Below are 24,381 nucleotides of genomic sequence, written 5' to 3'. Positions count from 1 at the left end.
AATACAATTTATTGCTGTCGACAAGTTTAATGTAAAATGTGGTATATACTGTATTTGGTAATTACAGTGGAGTACTGTAAATGCTGTTTACTGTAGTAGTGTTGTAAAAATACAGTATGTGAATAGCAACCCAGCTGCCAGTATTTAACTGTAAATTTACAGTGAAAAGTTTTACAGTGTACATGCATGTGATACTGATGCATTTTTAAAGCTGTGGCATATGGTTATGGTACTTTGTGGATGTATTTGTCAAAAATGACAAAGAAAACACTGCATTATTGTATTAAAATACTATATTTGGTATTCACACAATAGACAATCTCCAACTATAGGCATTTAATTTCAAGGCATTCAGATATAAGGTTTGTATCCCTAATACATGTGAAAGTATGTACTATAGAAATAAGTACATATATGCATGTATAAATATATGCGTCATATATGCGTGTATACATATATGCGCCATATATGCGTGTATACATATATGCGTCTTACATATATTTCACATTTATGTGCATATACGGGAAAATATATGGCACTTACATGAAAACGGCCATTTTTGATATATTTTGAAATATATGTTTCATATATGTATATGTGTTTTACATATATGAATTTTGCATATATTCTCATATATGCAGCAGACATACATGGGCACTAACATTATATATGTAATTTACATATATTGACATATATTACATTTCTGTATGGGATACTTCTGGACAGGCTGGAAAACTGGGTGGGGCTTTCTGGGATAGTCCTAAAATGGTTCAGGTCATACTTAGATGGGAGAGGTTATTATGTGAGAATAGGAGACCATAAGTCTGAGTGGACATCCATGACATGCGGAGTCCCTCAAGGCTCAATTCTTGCGCCACTCCTGTTCAACCTGTATATGCTCCCAATGAGCCAAATAATGAGAAAGAAGCAAATCTCTTACCACAGCTATGCAGACGACACACAGCTCTACTTAGCCCTATCGCCTAACGATTACAGCCCCATTGACTCCCTGTGCCAATGCATTGATGAAGTCAGCAGTTGGATGTGTCAAAACTTTCTTCAGCTATACAAAGACAAAACTGAAGTCATTGCGTTTGGAAACAATCAATCTAGTAATCTAGTACAGATTACTGGTCTGGTACAGATTATCAAGAGAACACTGGTGACTAGTACAGATTACTTTTCAGTACAGGTATTTTTTCTAATCAAACCGGTTTCGGAACGGTAATAATACAGAAGGAATGCGGACAGGAACGTTAAAACGTTAAAATTCGACTAAAGCAAAGCAGATTACTAAAAATAATAAATAACTCTTACAGTGCAGTAGAGGCAGAAAATGACAGAGAGAAAAATAAGTAGCACTACTGTATGACTGTATCAAAGGACAAAATAATAGTTCCAGAAATGATCCAGAAAAGACTTTGACAAACCTCCTCCATCACTTCCTGATTTTGTGCTCTGATAGAATTTTACATCTTTGTCTCTGTCGTCTCCTCGAACTGAACCTCCAGATCTGCTCGGACCTTCATCCACTGATGTTCCATAATCTACATACTCATACATGTTACAGATGAGAAATTCTTCATGTTCTGTCTTGAGTATCTTCTCTGTCCTTCTCAACATCTCAGAGCGCCATCCTGGGTTTCCTGTATCAAACTGAAGATGTCTTCCTCCACACTCCTTTATTAAATTATAAATGCCGTCTTTCTTTACTATAGAAGTCCATTTGGATGTGCGTGGCTCTTCATCAGTAGTCAGCACTATAGTGTGTTTAATGGCCTTCTCACTGAAGAGGTTCAGCACATATTTCACTCTTCTCAGGTCCTCCTCTCTGAAGTCCTTATACTGCAGTACGAGTAAGATCACATGAGGTCCTGGAGCAGACTGAGACACACACTCTCTCACTCCCTGTATGATCTGATGCTGTGTGAGCTGTGGCTGGAGCAGGTGTGTGTTGATGACTGAGAGGTTTCTCTCCTCCACCGTTCCACTGATTATCACACTGTGCTGATGTACATAGGATGATGCAGCTTTACTCTGAAACAATGCTGGTCCCAGTATAATGTTTCCCACTTGGCTGTTTTCTGATACATTCTTTCCCAGCAGAACAATCCTCAGATCTCTCACTGAAAAAAAGCACACACACGTTTTATGGGGACATTCCATACAAACTGTATATTCTCTCCCCTTATACTAACCCTAACCATCGCACAAAACGTTCTGCATTTTTACATTTTCTAAAAAACATCACTAAGGGCTTATTCACAAATCAAAAACGCAAGAGGTTATACACGTCTGTCTAGCGCGTGTTTACAAAGAAAACAATGGAAAAGTAGCGCATTGAAATGGAAAAACGCATTCTGTGTGAACAGCCTCTTAGTCTGATTTAAAAGCTGTTTTCCTCATTGGGACCAAAAAATGTCCCCACAAGGACAAGGGTTTCTGGTTTTACTGTCCTGAGTCACACACACTCACACTAACAAACATACACACTCACTCATTACTTATACTTTGACACTTTTTGATCTCTAAAAAAACAGAATGGCTGCATTCGTGACCTCTAACACTGATTCAGTACAATAAACCTAACAGAGCAGGAGTTTGATGGTACATTTGGAGAGAAAGTGTTTTGAAAATGAAGAGGATTCATCCATCTGGAGTATATATTAGTCTGTTGTAGTATAATATATTGTGTTGGAGTGTATTTTAGTTTGCTGTAGTATAAAATATTGTGTTGGAGTATATATTAGTTTGCTATTAGTCTGATGTAGTATAAAATATTGTATTGGAGTATATATTAGTCTGATCTACACTGAACAAAATTATAAACACAACACTTTTATTTTTGCCCCCATTTTTCATGAGCTGAACTCAAAGATCTTAGACTTTTTCTATGTACACAAAAGGGCCATTTCTCTCAAATATTGTTCACAAATCTGTCTAAATCTGTGTTAGTGAGCACTTCTCCTTTGCCGAGATAATCCATCCACCTCACAGGTGTGGCATATCACGATGCTGATTAGACAGCATGATTATTGCACAGGTGTGCCTTAGGCTGGCCACAATAAAAGGCCACTCTAAAATGTGCAGTTTTATCACACAGCAGCTGTATATTGTGTTGGAGTATTTATTAGTCTGATGTAGTATCAGGAGTGATGTGAGGTTGGATGTTCTGATCCGTTTGATGTGTGGGTCTCTATCATTTCTCAGGGTAACTGATAATTTTAATGATAGTCCTCAGTTAACAGACTGATCTCACAGTAAATCACCAACAGGAAGTGAAATTTTGTGTCTGCTGAAATTGGCCTCCAGAATATCTGAATCTGGAACTTCAGTTCAAAGGATTTTGTCAATCTTTGGAAATGTTCTGATATTTTCTTATGTTTGAATGACACAAAACACAGAAATATATTCAACTACAATATGCAGAGATAATTTTCTAAACCTAAACCCTAAATAGAGTAGGCTACTGTATCAAAAGTACAGCTGTACAGCGTCTGACGTCACTGATGTGATTAATAAATAAACTGAAATTATGGACTGGAATATGTTTCAGTGAATGACAACTTATGTCAGTCTGTTCCTCAACCAAAGTTATCGTACAGGTTCAGAAGTCTTGAAATGCCGGCCAAGAGCTGGATGGACTAGTGTATTGATCTGTTTCTCACACAAACCTAATGGAAATGGTTTCACAAGTCTTGGAATAAAGTACATTGCTGTATGTACTGGTTTAATGTTGCTGTTTTTTAGTTTTTTTTTTAAATAAAAAGTGTATAATTATTATTAATCATAAAATGATCATCATTATCATCCATTTTTGCAATATGAAAAGTAGAAGTTTAAATGTTTTGTGTTCAGTATATATTTTCACAGACCTTTCATATAATTTAAAAGACTTAAGGCCCGTTCACACCAAGAACAATAACTAAAAAGATAACTATATTAGCGTCTACACCAGTGGACAATATCAATCTTTTTATTATAAGCGTATGCTTATCTGTCGCTTTAAATGCTCAATCTCGTTACAGAAGGATGGATTCTGATTGGCTGTCAATGTTTTTATTGTTCAGCAACTGGATAAAATCGTTCTGAAAGTGATTCCAGCGATATCGTTTCTCTGTGCCATTATCGTTAATGTCTGCTATTCTTTAATAGGGAGAACAATTTTTAGAACTATATCTTTATCGTTATCGTCCTTGGTGTGAACGGGCCTTAACCCATAATGTTTCATTAAAGGAACACATACATTCACATCTTCATTTCACTGCCAGTGATTTAATTCACTTACTGTTAGGACGATCAGAGTTTGGACTTCTTCTGCCTGCTGCTGAAAAAAAAAAAAATCACACACTTTTTAACTATTTATTTAAGTCCACTTAAAAGAAATGATTTACAGGGACATAAATACTATAGATGCAGTCAAATACATATACAAAATCATGGACCAGTGGTATACAGCAGATCTTCACAATATTTAGGGTCACTCAGTTGTTATGGATACAAGTAACACCGTCTCCGCCAAATATGACGGCTACCTATAATAACAGATAGAGCACAGCACTTAATTGGCAACAGTACATTGTTCCTTGTTCACTTTAGAATACCTACTGCCATAAATAAAAAAATATTTTATTAAAGTCCCCCTGTGGTGGAAATACAGCTTTTAATGTTGTTTATCTATAGCCCTATTCGGCGGGATTAACTTTAAAGGGTAGATGAAGTAATGTAATTTTACCACAGGACGTCTGTAATATTAATGGCCAATTCACACAGGATAAGATATCTCAGTAAACTAGCAGAAATGAGAGGGATAACTCGATTTGCGCATCACCGTCACTCCTGTCGTCATGTGTGCATTACGCTGCTTCCTAATATCATGTGCGCAAACACATATAACCTATATATATATATATATATATATATATATATAAAACAGTTATGCCCGGTTGAATGATGTATTAATTAACTTCAGATTGGATTGTGTTGGTGATAATCACTTATCTAACGCTAAGAGATGTTTTGTGCCTCTAACAAGTGCTTTCGATCTTCTTTCTGATCTGAATGGTGTGGAAAACACTTGAGTTTTGCCACAGACTCGTCCCAGCGACTAGAACGCAACTGATGCTTTTTCAAGAGTCTACATACTTGAAAAACCCACGGAAAACTACTTTTAAACAGGAAATGATGAAATATATAGCGGGTCTATTTGCACACGATTAGTATTAGCTGAGGTAATTTTTCCGGCCCTTTTTACTGAAGGTAAAAGTCGCCGTAATCTTTACTGACATTGTTGTCCATAATGATCACTGAGATGCACATTCAGACGGGACTAAAATCACAGAGAAGCTCTGGTAATTATTACTTTACGCCTCCTCTCCATGTTACACTAGTCCCGTCCGGATAGGGCTTATGTGGTGTTTTTAATGTGCTTTAAGACAAACCATGTGTAAGTTCATAAGTCGACAGCATTGCTGAGTATTTCCTCCTTAAAGGGGACATATCATGCTAAATGTGTTTAGAAGTACAGAAAAGATGAAATTATTCTCTTCAGGTGCTTCGTTGATATCTTTATATTCTGTTTTGGTCATATTTTTCAACCTGTTCCGATTTTTCTGTTATCTATGACGTTTTGTGAACTATTACGTCACAGCATTTGCAGCGGAACTGCCAAATAAGGACATTTTCTTCCAGCCCAACACTTCGAGCAATCCGCCATTATTATTTCTCGCTGCAATTTTGTAGTCCAAGCTAAAGGATGCAGAAGTTACGAGAGGGTAAGTTAAAATGATCTGTTGTTGGATGTAGTAACCCACACGCTTCATTACACCGTCTAATGTAGATGAACTGCCGCGCTTGTGACAGGACGCATGTTTAACTGAAAGAACGAGCAGAGAGAGAGAGAGACCCGGTCTCGCGCGCGCGCGCTCACTCTCTCAGAGCCCAGCGAAAGTGTAAACAAGACACCGTCTCCAAACTAGACGCTGTCTTGCTCTCTCTCCCTCGCACATATTAATCAAAATAAATCGACACGGTGGTAAAAGGTCGGAAGACCAAAGTTTCATGTATAAATACAGTAACACACCATTGCGATACATCCATATGAAGATGTTCTGCAGGTTCGTCGTCTTCATTTTCATTTCGCTCCGGCTCCAACTCTGGCTCGAACATGTAAGGCTGGCTGGACAAGTCTTCCGTTGTTGACTTTTTGTTAATAACGTGTGAATAAAAAGTTTCTGTGCTGCTAGATAATCGTATCTCTGCTATCAGACTACAAAAATGGCCGAACGGGGTGGAGTTGAACCTCTGCAAACTGGAGAGGGGGCGGGGTATGAAGTGTCTCAATTGTATTTAAAGAGACCGCACCAAAACGAGTTGCTTTCAGAAGCACCTCAGAAAAGGGGTAGAAAAGGGGCCCGTGGAGCTATAATAATGAGGAATTCAGACCCAAGCATTGCAGTTCCGTTTTATATAGACCACAAATGTATGATTTATATGTAAAAAGGAACAATTTAAAAGCATGATATGTCTCCTTTAAAACTGCAGTGAACCAAAGACAGTCTCAAAAACACGCTTTGAAACCGCTGGTGTTTCTGACGTCACAAACTACCTTGTAACCAATCAGATCAACGTCAGATCAGCTGAGTGAGTGAGTGGAGGCGGGGCTCGTTTGCATATTCATAGAACCGCGCATACTAAATGAGGAAAGGGTGTGACATGAAGAAATTTTTTTGAAGGAAAAAAATCAAAGATGTGTTTTAAGGGATAAAACTATTGACTACATGGGGAATTTAAAATCAAAGAGAGGTTTGCAGGTTTGATCTGTCTCACGTGATTTTTTTCCCACAAACTAGTTCAGCGGAAATCCCGCCCTGCAGCTAATTTCAGTGTTTAAGGTTACAGTGACGGGTAGGTTTAGGGATCAGTGTTTGGTGTAGGCAATCAGTACAGTGATTGACATGACCAATGAAATCTTTAGAATTAGCTGCAGGGCGGGATTTCCGCTAAACTGGTTTGGGAAAAAAACAAGCATCTGTCTCTCCTCCTGCCTGTGTTTTTGTTTTTTACATGTCGTGCTTGCACTTACAGCTGTTTCTCATGCTTTTCTGACGTGTTTCTATTTCTACCCCTTAAGTTTTTCTCTTTCATTGCCAGTGTGTTTTGTCTATTTGACTACATGTTTATTTTAATTGTCTTGTTTTTGATTTTTGTTCTTTTGTTCATTCAGCCCGTTTTCCTTTGCCAGTGATTCCTGCTACTTCTGGCTTGTGACTTGCTCCAATGGAGTATTTTTATCTGTTCCTGTGTACGCTTTAACATGTGTCAAGTGATCGTCTGTCTGGGTCTGAAACTCTGCCTGTTTTTATGGACTGTATAAACTGGCTGCCGGCTCGGATTTGGATTTTTCCCTGTTCCTGTCTAACCTGAGGGACGTGCTCATCTGTTTGCTTCCTGACCTCTTCCTCTGTTATCTAGTCACCTGTATGGACTTTGATCTTTTGCTGGGACAATGATTGACTGTTTTTACTCAATAAATTTTGAGTCGCATTTTTGCATTTGAGTCCTTTTCCTTGAAATCCCCGACAGGTGTTTAATAATCAGGGGCTTAAGCCACTAAAGTAGCTACTTACCAATAGCAGACACTGAGAGTATAAACTTTAAATATAACAGAGATAATAAAGTACTGCAGTTGCATTGCACAATATTCTCCTTGAACTTTGAAACGAGCCTCCGAAATGTAATGTATCTGTATGTATATTTATGAATCTGAACGCATTTTGTCAGGTAGTGAACTTCATTTATCACTTGCTCAGGGAGAAGTGAACACTGCATAGTCAATCCTCAGTTGGCGCTTGTGTAGATTTATGGAGTAAAAAGTCTTGATCAAACTCAACATGTTTTAAGATTGTGATGCTACGTTTGCGTCACTGCAAGCTTAAATTAAAATGTCTACCTTTTGGTTGTTAATTCGAAATTAAAAATGCTAAACTATAATAACATTGGCCAAGATAACAGAACTGATGTGTAAAAATAAATGTGAGATGTAGCCTTTTATATAAGTCAGTTATTCTTCTTCCTGGTGTTCACTGGCACTTTTAAACATACATATAAGAGCACGAAACAACTAAAAGAAGTAAACCATTGTCTGCTATTGGCTAATATTTCATAAACACTGCAAAAATCATTGAGAACATTTTTCTGCATAGACTATATTTGTGCCTTAATTTGATTCTTACCTGAACTCGACGCCATTTCAACACCAGCACCTTGAAATCAAAACGAAAGACGAGACTCACCTGTGCCACGCCTGCAGAGATAAGAAAGAAGTCATTTTACATTATTCTGTCCATTAATTCTATTATTAAACCATGAATAAAATACGGAAGATGCGGTTTATTCTTCAACTCTGATTAACAGAATAAGTGAACAAATGAATAATAGAACAAACTCATTTTCATTATTCAAAATTCTTATTTCATATACAGTAGCAGTCAAAAGTTTGGAAACATTACTATATATATATATATATATATATATATATATATATATATATATATATACCGGTATATATATATATATATATATATTAAGATAAAATAAATAAATAGATTAAATTAAAAGAATTTAACTTTTTCATTCTTGTCATGCAGAAAGACTTTTGTAAGAGGTTTTGTGTCCTTGCATGATTCAGCCAGAGGGTGGCGCTCTAATGCTGAATAATAGGCTCTTACCTTTAGTATTCAAGTTATACTGAAGATCTTTGGTGCTTCTCAATACTCGAATTGATGCTTCCTCATTTCTCCCTCTGCCTATTTGTCTTCTTAATAGTGCTGTCAATCGATTAAAAAAATTAACTATAATCAGAATTTTTTTCTGTGATTAATCACGATTAATCGCAATTAAAAGTATTTTATAATTTAATAATTTCACAGTTAATCTACATATTAATGTAGAAACAACATAAAGACAGTATATTTTAAGTATATTTCCTAATTAAAGGGCAGTATCACTGATACTAATACAGCTACTGATGTCTCGATAAACATGATTTAGCTTGAGCTAGTTTCCATCTGCAGTCCCCGAGCAGGTGAATTACAATACAAAATGTACAATATAAAATGTATTTAACCACTCAAATACAACTATTAATTCATTCATTCAACCATTCACCCGTTACAGCCATCAGACCATATTAAGCAACTATAGATATTTAGATATATACAACTAACATATATAAGACCATATTAAGCCGAAGTGTCAAAAGTATTCACATTCATTACTCAGGTAGGAGTATAGATACTATGATTTAAAAAGACTTCTGTAGAAGTTGAAGTATCAACTCAATCTTTTTACTCAAGTAAAAGTGTAAAAGTACTGGTTTCAAAACTACTTAGTAAAAGTAATGTAAGGAAAAAATGCCATTAAGGACAAAATCTTAGGCCGCGCCACAGGGGCCTATATAGTGCACTACCCCAGCTCCTCAAAAAAAAAAAAAAATTCTAAAGGCCATAATGACTATAATGTTATATTAAAATGTTAATGTTGAAAAATTTAGGATGCACTAGGCTACGGTCACAGTCATCGTCTGCACCATTCTGTCTTTGTCTTCACTACACTTCCCAGAATCCTCCTTGTCTTCACTGAACTCACTCCCTCAATTACCCACCTCACCTGTTCATCGTCTTCATCATCCGTGTCACCTGTCCTCACCTCGTTATAGTTCATTAGTGTCTGTATTTAGTTCTCTCTGTTCAGTCTGTCTTGGTCAGTTCTTGTTTATGTTACTTTGTATTTAGTGTGTGAGTGTTACCTGCCTGTCTGTACATACCTGAAGCAATATTTAGTAAAAGAGTTTATATTGGAATTCTTGACTGTTCCCCTTGTCTTCTTCCAACACCACGCCGTGACAGCTACCTGTTTCAGCCACATATATGCCCATTGAAAATGAATGCATTTTAGTACAATGCAAATACATTAAAGGAGAACTCCGGTCAATTTTAACATTGAGCTCATTTTTTTGTAAATTTGGAGTGCTGTCAATACAGAGAACAACGACAGAAATCGGTGTTGCCTACACCGAGTTATTCTATTTTTAAAATTTGCACCCTGTTGACTTCAATAGGGCAAGTTTTAAACCTGCTTTTAGCCTCTAAACATCCTTGATGTGTCATTACAAGTGCACAGCCATGTGAGTGATTCCTTCAGAGTGAACACGAGTGAATCTGACTGCAGTAGATGTGAAAGATATGTATAAAAATGATGTTATTTCAGCCAGCGCTCATACCTGTATTTACATCCTGTTTTCGGCTGAAGTCCACAGTAGTCGATTGTCGAGTTCACGCGCATAGGTTTAGTTACCTATGATCACGCGCGTGAACTCGACAATCGACTACTTAAAACTTGCCCCATTGAAGTCAACAGGGTGCAAATTTTAAAAAGAGGATAACATGATGTAGGCAACACCGATTTTTGACGTTGTTCTCTGTATTGACAGCACTCCAAATTTACAAAAAAATGAGCTCAATGTTAAAATTGACCGGAGTTCTCCTTTAAAGAACCATATATTTGTACTACTGAGCATTAACATGTGTTTCATGGAGTGGAAGATATGATGACTAGTTGCCTATAAGTATTGTAATGGTGCTAAAAGTCAAACTTCAAACTTTTTTTGAGTAACGTCCCCAACACTGGCTATGTCCTTGCTGGAGTGTGACCTGATTTGTGTCATGTGGTATGGTATGGAATGGTATATGATTATACTTATCCAACCACAATCAAATTCACTCTATCCGGATGGCGCGATTTATCTGGATAGGTTTTTTTTTTTTTTTTTTTTTTTTAACGATGACAAGCCGGAATGAAAACAAGCCGAAATGAAATAGGAGTAACGAGGCTATTTTTAAAATGTAAGGAGTAGAAAGTACAGATAATTGCGTGAAAATGTAAGTAGTAGAAGTAAAAAGTTGCCTGAAAAATAATTACTCCAGAAAAGTATAGATACCCAAAATTTCTACTTAAGTAAGGTAACAAAGTATTTGTACTTCGTTACTTGACACCTTTGATATTAATTAAGCAACTATAGACCGATCTCAAATCTTCCTTTCATTGGCAAGATCATGGGCGTCAGTCTGGTTTGAGATGTGCTGGGGACAGAGACGCATTCGGAAGTGCATTTTCAGAAGTGCTGGGTACAATGACGCATTCATCTCTTTCGCGCAGGTCATGTTTTGAAAGACGATGTCCTGTAGCTTACTAATGTAAATAGATAAAAATCTGATTATGTCCGATTCGTTTTATGAAGAAGAAAGCCTAAAGTTTTCAAAAAGCATTAGACATATGACCCACTATTCTGCTTCACAAGTACCATGTTGACAATGACATGACGTGGTTTAATGTACCAAAACAACGATCACCAAATTTCTCTCTCACATTGCTCCTCATAACCACTGAAAACTGTCAAAAAATCTAACCCAAAGTCCAATTATTATTATTAAAAAAGTGGTGGGTACAAAATAACTCATAACGAAATCTGGTGGGTTCGCGTACCCACCGCCCCCACCGAAATCGACGCCTAGGTTTTCGACGACAACTCACTACTCGTACCTGCTCGCTCAGCACTCACAGCGCCCCCGCCTTCTCATGAGGGCGCCTGCTCTAGCCTGTTAGTCCTCTAAAATGTTATATAACATTGAGGTAATGCAGAAATGATTTAGAAACGCACAACAGCAGCTATATATAGAAAATACCAAAAAAATTATTGTAAAATGTATTTATTTTTTTATATATTTTTTTAACCATCGCTTTGGCGCCCCCATGGTGCTGCGTCCCTATGTGCTGCGTATAGCGCATACCCACTTTTTGCGCCACTGTCCATACACAAAACCCCCATGAGTAACTTTTAGCTTTTGACTTTATCGCATCAGACATGTGACACTTTGCTCACAGCTGATTGGTCCAAGTTGCAACCTCTCACCTGGAACATCACCTGTCCCGCACCAGGTTAGCCGTGGAGCGTGAGTCACTATGGCGATGAACACTGCTAAAAGCCAAACCACTTTCATGGTGCTTAAACCCATGGTTGGCGCACACTAAACTGAAACACACCTGGCTATCCCCCTAAACCGGCTTCATGGTACTGGCCCCTGGATGAAGTTATGCAGGCTATCAACTGAGAAAGGAATGACAAAATAATCACAACTGAATCACACTTTATTATGCCACCACAGATACATTTATACAAGTTTTCAAACGAAACTATTTTAAAAGACCATCAAAGCAAGACAGAAGTAGCCTACTATATAATTACAACAAGCTTGATGGATTTTGGCTCATTTACTCTGAGCCTATAGGCCTACTAACAATAAGCCACTGGCAAATTAGTGTCTGTAATCATTAAATCATTTCACTTACATGTACAAACAATTTAGTATACAGAAACAGTTATAAATAAATAAATAAATAAATAAATAAATAAATAAATAAATAAAAGCTTAACTTCGTTCTTTGCTGAAATTATGTTACAGAAGACAGTTTATGTAGAGGAGCCTGTGTTAATATTTTCAGTGGCAGTTTAAACACAAAACAGGAAACTCATGAATATTCATGAAAGCTCCGCCCAGCGACCCATATCGGTGCATGTCTCTTTAAATGAGGCGATGACTTTTGTGTGTTAAAAGCGGAGGTTTTACCGAGCCAGCGCCAAGGGAAAAACACCACTATGTACCAAGCCTGGGTTGTGATCAACAACTGGGAAGACTACATCCATACTGCAAATTGCACCTGCAAGGCAGGGTAAGTATTTATCATTGGAGATGGATGCACCAGTTATCGCGGAGATGCGTGGAAATCGCGTCAGTGCGTGATGAGGTCAAAGGAAAGAAAAAAATTAAAAATACTCGGACAAGTCATTAAGACACATAACGCACGGTTAGAACAGGCATATGTAGCAACACGTGCTTAGTAGCCTACTTATAATTTTTCATAGTAGGCATGTTAGTAGTATTTAGTATTTAGTCTGTAGCCTATGTCTTATGTATGTAAGTATGTCTAGTAGTATGTCTTACCTGCACACCCATTTGCTGAGAGCAAGTGTTAATTTCAAAACCCACTCATAACATGAAGGAGAATGGTTTGACGTAAATTATATGCAATTTATTTCAGGCTTGGGTCATGCTGCAGTCATGAAGCTGCAATTTTATTCAAAATCGAAATCTGTGTGAGAATGGGTTAGGCAGAGAAACCAGCAGTCACTTCTGGAGAGTGCAAGTGCAAAGACTTAAGCAGGAAAGAAGTCAAACCAGCTCCATTAAAGAAAATCAGCTTCCAGGAACGGTCAGGAGTAGGTCTAGTGCCACGGCCAGAGCCACAGGCATGTAATAGTTGACAGAGCATAGATAAGATTCCTTTTGCCAAAGTTCATTTAGTTTATTTCCGTTACTCCTCCCAAGTTTTTTGACATTGTAATGTCACATAAGGGTCAAGTTTGTTCTACAGCCATCTTACACTGTAATGCATAAATTAATGCCATAGGCTACTGTATAGTGTTATGGTAGTTTGATTATGTGTAAATCCCAACATTCTGGAAATAAGAGTCTCTAGATTGTGTACTAACCATTTAAAATGATATGTTATTATACAAATTGAGGGAGAGAAAGACAAAAAATGTTGTTGTTGAAATGTGACTATACTGTTGTAAATGTTCTATAGTGATATAATTGTCTAGGTCTCCTTCCCCAGTGTTGACAGATGATGACAACCAAGAGTTGCAGATTATATCCCCTGGTGCTGCTGTACTGACAAGTCTAGAAAATAGTGAAACAGACACCGCATCCGATACTGATACAGAGGAACACTCAAACTTGCCCGAGCCCTTGACTGCTTTATTTGGTGGAACACTCAGGAAACTCTCACCACAAGAACTGCAGATGAAAAGTGAGGACACATTTCACACACTGAAGAATAAACCACAACCTCAGCAGTGTGAAAGGCTGGAATTTGTCACACGACAACAGTCAAGCTCAAAGGACTGGCAAACCTACTGGGCTGGTCGAATTACAAGTACTAGGTTTTATCATGTGGCTACAGCTGACAATATCAGCAACACCTACCTGAGTGAGATAATGCTGTACAACCACACACAGCTGAATGTCCCATCTGTTCTCTGGGGTAAGGCCATGGAAGAAACTGCAAGACAAGCCTACACGTCCCTTATGGTCGAAAACCATCAAGACTTCAGTGTAAGTTCCTGTGGCCTAGTGGTGCGGCCTTCTGAGCCACACCTCGGATCGTCACCAGATGGCATGGTAAGATGTACCTGTTGTGGCAAATGTTTGGTAGAAATGCAACGCATCCTTAAAAACGCAGTTTCTGCAAGAGAATTTGTCAAAGGCTCAACATGCCTTCATTTCAACTGTGTTGCATGATATCCTAACAGGAAGACATGACCCTTCCTTGCGGCCACAGTCAGTCTGCAAAATCTGTGAAAGGCCAGATTTCGGGAAAATGATCAACTGGTGAAAAGTGTTGACTAATTACCATTTCACTTATGTGTTCTGTTGTATTTCCTGAATGTATTTTGTTGTCTGTATACAGATGCACTTGTTTCTTGTTTGTATGCAAATGCACAAACACTTTTAGGACATTTACAATTCCATTTCATTATCCAGTAGCTTAAAGCCCATGTTGCAGGTTAGAGTACCCAGTAAGCCAATGTATAGAAAAATAATGTAGGAACTAGATTTAAATATAAACATATACTTATAAAACGCTATTTAGGCTTCTGGAGTCGTTTTTGTGAGAAATTTTTACTTCCGCATTTGAAAATCGCTTAACCGCCGAACCTGAAGTGACGTAACATGAGGTAGAGCGGTCAAAGTAAACAATAGGAAAGCAATGGATCGCAATGACAGATCGGAAAGCTGGGGGAATTGTAGCCTAAATGTTTACTCGTATGATTCATATATAATTGATATATATGATGATATCATATAATTATGAGCCTGATATGAAGCCAAGTGAGCAGGACAGGCCAGGATTAGACAGAACAACGGTGAGTTGTGGTGTGAGGAGAACAGGGCGAGAGAACAGTGTTACTTATAGATGTATTCACGTTAGCCGACGATATGTACAACACTTTGCTCAGATCACAATACTGTACAGATTATTATCATCATGTATCAGGCAATAGCAAAGCTAGTACTTAGACCCTTACCTGCATGTGTTGTGTGTGTCAGCCATTATGAGACAGATTCCAGAGGAAGAGGGACTTTATAAAGGCTTTGAATGGACCCATTTGGTGACAGTGAATAAAAAAATGATCACAGTCACAACTGTCTTACTGTATAAAAACATTATATGTAGAAACAGTCAACACAAACATTAAAGTCGGTTTGTACAGATTGAAAATGAATTAGAGGACATAATATATTATATTTATAATAATAATAATAATAATAATAAGTGTCGGCTGCAGACTAATAACAATGCATTACATTACAAGTTTATGTAGGATATGTTAATGAATTAAATTAAGACAAGGCACATTTTGTAAAACAGATGTACAATAAGTGATCTCTGACGGATCCGTGAGCGTCATGTTTCCTGCCAGTGGCCGAACCACATGCTGATAGCGGACCGGGCGACCCGATGAAGGAGCTGGGACAGTGTGCACATATCGCCGTCATCATATCACAGGGATTATAATCATCCAGTATATAGTGAACGCTACACACTACCGCATTTTTCAAAGCAGAAGCAGAAGTGAAGTCCCGTCTCTTACCCTGCACAAAACGCACACAGGCATGGAAGATCGCACCGTCCTTTTTCTTATTCGGAAACCTGTGGACTCGATGTCCTGACAGGCCATAATTCACAATCATTTACCACGACGATGATTAATTGAAATACAATAACCACCGAAAACACACTGAATCACGACCGCTCCAACTGAATACCAACCTACTCTGCACTGAGCGAACGCAGAGCCAAACGACTACCTCATGTGACGTCATATGACACGATGGTGAAAAAAAGCGCTTTTGTGACAACAAGTGACAGTAAATGTTACACTCTTCCATAATATGATTTACTTTAATGGAACATCTCCAATGTTATATTTTGACAATATACAAAATACATAAAAGTATAAATTGTAAAATAGCATTAATCATTAAATATTTCAAATGAATGACTTATTTGGGAACTCTGCTTTTAGGAACCACACTTTTACAGAGGTTTGTTAGTGCAGCGCACACAATCACTGCAACATCTAGCATATCAACCTGAGACACAGGAATAACAGTTTGTAAAATCTTGAAGTTTTTCCACCGACCAATGACTCGTTCAACATGAATCCTAACCCGAGACAGTTGTCTGGATGTGTCTACTTCTTGTGCAGACAGTTGCTTTTTCCCTTTAGTAAAATGAGGGATATGAAGAGTGGCTCCGCAAGCTGCAAGCTCATCCCGTATTAAAAATCCCCTATCAGCTAAAGCCTCGTCCATAGGCTCCAACACTTTGTAAAAGAGTCTGCTAACAGACTTTCTCAGAATGGCATTTCCTATGCACACGTGTTTCTGGAACAAAGCAACAGAACAGGAATTCACCCATCCTCCATGAGATGTCGGAAGCAGAGATGCTTGAGCTACTGCGGAAGATGAGCATCAACGACTGTTAGATGCTATGCCGTTAGAATTGCTTTGCAGAGCTATGCTGTAATAAGTGTGTGGAAAAAAAGTGATTGCAAAGATAGAACCTGAATTCGGTTGAATTCAAGACTATATAAGACGCAAACAAAGGAGGATATATTGCTCTTCCTTGCAAACGCCAATCTGGTACTCCAGCGGTTGCTAGATGCAAGAAGCATGCTAGCTTTAGCTATTTTTACATCTGTTAGTTAGTACTCATTTATAATCTGTAACAAGTATTCTTTTCATTTTATTATTTTAATAAAGTTTGTTAAACATTTATTATAATCATCTGACTGGACCTTGGATTCTTATACCGTTTTCTTCTGCCTGAATCAGGAAGTCCTTTGTGGAGGAAACGAGTCCAATGACTCTGTCCAAACTTATTTAAAACACAAAATTAATTTATTAGCATATACTTGAGAATCTGAATATCAGATATTTCACATTCTAGTCAACAAGTTTATGCTTTGTTACTCTCATTTACCAAAAAAAAAAAAAAAAATTATTTTTTTTAATAATAATCTGTTTGTCCTTGCATTAATTGTACATCACGCATTCAAGACAAATCCCTAGGCAGAAAAATTATATATATATATATTATATAATTATATATAGTTATATGGATGCCTTTAGTGAAAATAGTCAATACCTCATCTTACATGAAATTGAACACGGAAGACAAACACATTTAAAATGCCTATTATAAATGTACTATAGTAATTAATACTATGACACTAATTTGGGAAACAAGCACTAATGACTCGTTAAAGACTTGAATCTTGGGTTGAGGACTTGACAACTGGACTTGGACTGGCCGGTCTTGAGAGATGGTCCTCAATGCAGAGCATAAAATCCAACTCCTCCCACCTTACATACCTAAACCTACCAATCTCCACCCCCTGATCCCTAAACCCACCCCTAAACCTACCCATCTCCACCCCTAAACCTACCAATCTCCACCCCTTATATAAGATCCGACTCCTCCCCTCGGATCTTGTGTACTGCATTGAGGTGCTACTGGGTCTTGACTCGGGATTTGAATACAAAGGCTCGAGACTTTCTCTTCTTATTCACCTTGTCTTTCCTGTTGTTTCTGTCTCCCCATTCCTCTCATTCTCTCTTCATCTCCTCTTGTATCTCTTTCTCATGATCCTCTATGTCTTTAATGTTTCTTTTATACCTTTCTTCTGTCTCTCTAAGTTCCTCTTCTCTTCTCTTTCTCTCTTTATCATGATTCTGTCTTTCTTCCTCCATCATCATCTTCATTGTCTCTTTCACTTGTTTCAATTTGTGATAATATTTATCCCATGTTTCCTGTTCTTTCTTTCTCCTTCTCTCATCCTCTTCTTCTCTTCTTTGTTTTTCTTCTTGTTTCTGTCTCTCCCATTCCTCTCGTTCTCTCTTCATCGCCTCTCGCATCTTTCTCTCTTCGTCCTCTCTTTCTTTAATGTCTCTTTTATACTGTTCTTCTTTCTTTCTAAACTCCTCTTCTCTTGTCTTTCTCTCTTTGTAATGATTTTGTATTTCTTCCTCAATCATCATCTTCATCTTCTTCTTCTCTTCTTTGTGTTTGTTCATCAGTTCTTCTTTCTCTCTGTTCAGTTGCTCGACTCTTTCTGTCTGAATCATCATCAGTTTTTCTTGTATTCCTCTTTCCATCTCTCTGAACATCTTACATGAGTAGTAACTGTCTCCGTTTTCTTTCACCATGTGGTCTATCTTCTGCAGTAGATCAGACACCTGTGTTCGGTCTCCAGTCTTATTATTGAACACATGGAATCTGTTTCCACACGCTTCAATCAGGTTTCTGATCACAGATCCAGGTTTTCCAAGCCACTGTTCAATGGTTTTCCTCTTCAGATCGTCTCCTCTGGTGAAGAGCACCATGGTGTACATTAAAGAGTTTTCACCAAACATCTCTTGGATGATCTTCACTGCTGTTGCTTCTTCTTGAGTGAATCGTCCCACTGGTATCAGTAAGAGAAGCACATGTGGTCCAGGCAGGATCATGGAGATGGAGTTGCTGATTTCTCTCTGGATTTCCTCATTAGTAAGGTCAGTACCAAACAGTCCTGGAGTGTCGATCACAGTAACGTGTCGGCCGTTGATTTCAGCTCTTTCTCTCTGACACTCTTTAGTAATAGACTTTTGAGATGTGTCCGATATAAATGCTTCTCTTCCTAAGATGGTGTTTCCAGTTGCACTCTTCCCAACTCCAGTTTTTCCCAGCAGCACAATCCTCAGATCGTCTTCTCTTTCTCTGGAATCTAAAGATAGATCAAATAAAAATATATTAAATATAACAATATATTGCATTTCAAGAAGATTGTCAATCATCAACGTCATCAGAGAATATTGCGTATAATTTATACTGAAGCATCATGTGCTAATCATATTATTTCCTCTGAAATCTGCATGTACTGTTATTGTTTTATCTCACCAATCTAATTAATCCCTGCAGATTTTCTGATCATTACCTTTTGACTGAAACCATGTCTGTAATGAATGGATTCTCCTCTTCATTTCTTCAAATGTCTGCAGTTTTTCCATCTGTACATCCATCAATGTCTCTGTGGAGAAACAATCACCACTATTTGCCTCCACCATCGGCTCTAGTTTCTCCATTAACATGGACACTTGTGTGTTGGGGCCAATGAAATGATGTCGTCCTCCAAAACTCTCAATGACAGACTGTGTTTCTTCATTTAGTTCTGCTGTCTGATGCTCTGTATTCTGGTATATGAGGATCATGGTGTGTTTGTTGAGTCTTGAGCTGAATATCTTCTGGATCTTCTCAATTTCTGCTCGGTCTTCATTATTAAGTGGAGCATCAGGAATGATGAGGATGAACACATGAACTCCAGGATCACAGAGAGACACACAGCGGAGCGTCTGACGCATCACTTCCTCCTCTGAGATCTGAGTGTTGAACAGAGCTGGAAGCTCCACCAGAGACACCAGACGTCCATGAAGCTCCACGTCTCTCCTCACACACCCTGAGCTGAGCGCTGATCTTCTGTCTCCCTGATTCAGGATCAGGTCTGATATGAAGGATTTTAATCTTCTGTCACTCCCACACAGAACCAGATTCAGCTTCACACCCTCTGGAACTGTCAAAGGAATAAACTAGTTTAACAATCTGGTTTTAACTTTAAAGTAATGCTGTATTCACATCATGTCAGAATAACTGCAACCTGGCTTCAAGAAGTGTTTACAAGCAGTGACTCTTGCCATAGGGGCTGTTACTAATAGGAGTGTAATGGTTCCCAGAAAAATATCAAACCGTACCGTTCTCCACACCTCTCCGTTCGACAGGCATTTGCGCAGCGGTTTATCTCAAATCTGGACTCCATTTCCCATAATCCCTGTACCTGGTACTGATAGCCTCCACACCTGTTCTCTATCTACCGGACTATTTAAGGCATTCTCTCAAACTCATAGTTTGTAAAGTCTTGTTTTGCCCTGGCTGACATTACTGAGCGTTCGCTTGTTATTTTTGCCAGGCCTGTGTTTGACCCTGGACACTTTACCCTGTTTCTAACCTTTGCTGCCTGGCTTTTGTGTCTGCTTCATTTACCGGGATATATCCTGTGATCGCTTGCTGTCTGCCCTGATCTTGTGCCTGTTTTGTGACCACATCTCTGTTTTGCCTTGGATTTGACTAATACTGATGATCAACCCCTGCCTGTCTGTATTACTGCTTTTACTATTAATAAACTGACTCATTACAAAGACCTAACTAAAAAACATGAAAGCACAGTTTATTTTATTTGTATTTTTGCTCTATTGAATTTTTGTTCTCTTGCTTGTAGTTTGATTATTTGTTTTTATTTTCTTTATTTGTATTTGACAGTAATCCCTTTTTACCAGGACATACATTAGCACATACCAAACTGTACCTTAACCATGACCCTAAAGCCGCCTTTCCACTGCACACGACAAACGACAGCCGTCGGACCGGAAGTCATTCATTTCCAATGGAGGGTCGTACGGGAGCTGCGGGGAGTTTCGATCACATGTGTTGCGACCTAGAAGTATTATTTTATAATTTCATATTTTCCTAGAATAGGGATATGTTTAGAATTCTGTAAGGGAAATCACTATAATTTCATTGTAATTTAATTTGATAAATATTCTGGATATATCGTTCTGATTTATGTTACTGAGAGGCGAAAGTTCATACGATGATGTCATAGGCCAGCACAGAAGTAAAAAAAACAACAACGTAGGCTGAGCCAAGTGAAGTGAACGTAGGCTATATCGCGGATGGTATAAGATGTTGTGTCACTTCGTGTAAAAAAGGTAATTCCAACAGAACTTGCTAAATAAAGTTGCAAAAGAGAAGACGGAGTTGTTTTAAGTGTGCAACATGTGCGTTTGCGGAAATTTTGGATCCGATTTGAGATGCGTTGAAATATCTGAACTTCTGCAGCTAGACCGTATGCGACCGGACGACCGGATGTGATGTATTCTAATCAAAACTATAAGCGCGAAGCTAGAATTACCAATATTTTAATACTTTAACGTATATTCCTTTAACGCTATTCCTACAAAATGGCGGTTGTTAATAATTATGGCTGAAAAAAATATTTTATCATTATTAAATCAATATTTATATTGATTAGCTCTATAAAATCGACTATTTTATTTTAGATGTATTGGGTCATTTGTTTTGTGTGGATATATTCATGCATGCATTAAATTCATTAAAATCATTAATTTTACCATTGTGAATAGCCGAGGGTAACGGTTGCTTCATGACCAATTTCAAAGCTCCGTGCGACTGACACTAGGGGGCGAAATGCGACAATCGTATGCGACGGGCACTTTTTCTATTAAAGTAGGTTACTTAAGGCTGGAATACAATACACGACTTTTACAATCTGAACAGATTTTAAAACACTAGGCATCATACACTTGCTGACTTTGTAAATGTTACATAGGAAAAACTGGGCATCATACAACATACACTAAACAACTGAGGATAATACACTACATGATTTTCTATGAAATCTGTTTGAAATCTGGCTCTGAGTTTCGGCAACTGCCATCAACTCATCCAGAAAGTCGTGTAGTGTATCCCATCCTTCAGAGTCTGGTGATGTGTAGGATCATAGACTTTACCCAGTCAACAGCTGCAAAAGATTTAACAATTTATTCAGAAAAGTAAATGAATCCACTCACCCAGTGTCTTGATCTTCTCCTGTAACTCTTTGATTTCATTATCTCTCGCTCTCAGTGTCTCCTCTAGTTCATGTCTGACTCTCTTCTCTGGAGCTCTTATATACATCTGAAGTGAATAGGGTTCATCCTTCATCTTCTCTATATAATCCAGAATCTTTGAGATCTCTCCGGAGTTTCTATCATCCTTTAACCCCATCACACAGTACCAACTCCCATAGAGACTCACGATGCTCTGAGATTCTGTGGATAATACTAAATCTGACACACTTCGGTCAATAGTGAGTTCAGCAGTGAAAAGCACCATGAAGTGCTCATTAGAGTTAAATATTCTCTTAATCTTCTCCATTTCTGCTTTGTCTTCATTAGTCAGTGAACCGACAGGAGTAACGAGGATGAAATGATGAACTCCAGGATCACAGAGAATCAGACAGCGGAGAGTCTCCCGCATCACTTCCTCCTCTGAGAGCCGAGTGAGAGCTGGAAGCTGTATTACAGTAATCTGCCGTCCATGAATCTTCTCTTCTTTCTTCACACACTCTTTACTCATCTCGTTCTGAGGTTTACTTGTTTTCCCTCGAAATATTCTAGACACTGAGGTCTTGAATGTTGTATTATATCCACACAGCACAATGTTCAGCTTTGCTTTTCCAGAAGTAATCACTGAAACAATATTGAGACACAGATTACTCAGTTTAGCTTTGATAACAAATGTACACTTATTAAACAACAACAAAATATTATATAAAACTTAGATTTTTATACATTGTTTTATCTACTGAAAGCTTTCTTGCAATAGTTTACTGACTTACTGTCTGGGTGAATCTACTCTCTATGTATGGATGATGGATCTATGACATGTACACTCACACTACAGCCTTTAAAGGAATAGTTCACTTAAAACATCTCCTAATGTCTTGACCTCGCTCTTGTCATCTCATTCCTTCATTTGCCCTCACAGTCATTACCCTCCCTATTTATTCTCTGTCCTGTGCCAGATTGTTGTCTAATGTTCCCAGTGTCTCAAGCCTTGCCATGCCTGTAAGATAGAGCTGAGGCACATTTAGTTCAGGACATGCAGTATAAGGAGACATTGGTTCACGAAGTTCAAATATCCCAATCCCACCTCTTCATCCCTAAACTTTTCTGTCACATTCAACTGTCCTCAAAATAAAGGCTGTCAACTGACCTAAATAAATCTGACCTTTACTGTAAGAATTACTTCCCACTTTTGCTGTATAGAAAAGAATCACCTAGATGTTCCATCTCAGTTTGTTTTCCAGAGGAAAGAAAACATATCCAGGTTTGCAAAGAAATAAAACTGTATTATCAGAATGATCATGTTTGGGTGAACAGTGACAGTCAAACTGTGTTCAGCTGAATACTCTGTCTTTCTGTCTGTGTCTGATACTTTATTTTAAAGTTTTTTTTTAATGTACAAAACGTTTAGAAGCTTTTCAACCAAAGCAAAACATTTTACTAAAAATAATAAGTAACTGTTACAGTGCAGAAGAGGCAGAAAATGACAAGGTGAAAAATGAGAAGCACTACTGTATGACTGTAACTATCAGAGGACAAAATATGTAGTTTCTTAGTGGTATTATCCAGAAAAAAGACTTTAACAAACCTCCTCCATCACCTCCTGTTTTTGTGCTCTGACTGAGTTTTCCACTCCCTTTGTGATCAGACTTCTGTGGATCTTCCACTGATGATCCACCATCTCCAGCCTCATTCATGTTACAGATGAGAAATTCTTCATGTTCTTCCTGGAGCATCTCCTCTATCCTTCTGATCATCTCAGAGCGCAATCTTGGGTTTCTGGCATTAAACTGAAGATGCCTTCCAGTTCCTCCACACTCCTTTATTAAATTATGAATAGCGTTATTCACAGTTTTATAAACCATGAATGTGTGTGTCTCTTCATCAGTAGTCAGCACTATAGTGTGTTTAATGGCCTTCACACTGAAGACGTTCAGCACAGTTTTCACTCTGTTTCTGTCCTCCTCACTGAAGTCATTATACTGCAGGACGAGTAAGATCACATGAGGTCCTGGATCAGTCAGAGACACACACTCTCTCACTCTCTGTGTGATCTGATGCTGTGTGAGATGTGGCTGGAGCAGGTGTGTGTTGATGACTGTGAGGTTTCTCTTCTCCACCGTTCCACTGATTTTCACACTGTGCTGCTGTGAGTAAGATGATGAAGCTTCACTGTGAAACACTTCTGTTCCCAGTATAATGTTTCCCACTCCGCTGTTTTCTGACACATTCTTTCCTAGCATAACAATCCTCAGATCTCTCACTGAAAAAGAGCACACACACACACACACACATCTGGTTCACTATCTTTGTGGGGATTTTCCATAGACTTAATGGTTTTTATACTGTACAAACTGTATATTCTGTCCCCTTACACTAACCCTACCCCTAAACCTGCCCATAACACACATTCACACACACACACACACACACACACACACACACACACACACACACACACACACACACACACACA

At 38.2% G+C, this 24,381-nt stretch overlaps 2 protein-coding genes across 2 annotated transcripts in view; both read right to left on the bottom strand.

Annotated features, from left to right (window-relative positions):
• Positions 1-24,381, bottom strand: part of LOC307169658 (uncharacterized protein) — a gene marked incomplete at its 3' end in the record, with an annotated part of 85,971 nt that overhangs the window by 40,114 nt on the left and 21,476 nt on the right. Inside the window, exons 3-5 of the mRNA XM_079890389.1 lie at positions 23,494-24,168; positions 21,870-22,529; positions 19,163-19,795 (exon numbers count right to left, since the gene is read on the bottom strand). Of these exons, the coding sequence (XP_079746515.1) occupies positions 19,163-19,795; positions 21,870-22,529; positions 23,494-24,168 (1,968 nt within the window). The remainder of the gene's footprint in view (positions 1-19,162; positions 19,796-21,869; positions 22,530-23,493; positions 24,169-24,381) is intronic.
• On the bottom strand, positions 1,378-8,258 carry LOC307170532 (GTPase IMAP family member 7-like; the record flags this gene model as incomplete). The annotated part of the gene is made up of 3 exons (XM_079891656.1): positions 8,235-8,258; positions 4,289-4,327; positions 1,378-2,126 (listed from the first exon to the last, which is right to left on the bottom strand). Exons 1-3 carry the CDS (start codon positions 8,248-8,250, stop codon positions 1,378-1,380), a joined length of 804 nt encoding a protein of 267 aa, XP_079747782.1. The 5' UTR covers positions 8,251-8,258.

The sequence above is a fragment of the Squalius cephalus genome, assembly GCF_949319135.1.
Source record: "Squalius cephalus genome assembly, chromosome: 13".
In the NCBI taxonomy this organism is placed as follows: Eukaryota; Metazoa; Chordata; class Actinopteri; order Cypriniformes; family Leuciscidae; genus Squalius; species Squalius cephalus.
The sequence above is the reverse complement of the archived record's forward strand: the minus strand, read 5'-3'. Positions and strand labels throughout refer to the sequence as shown.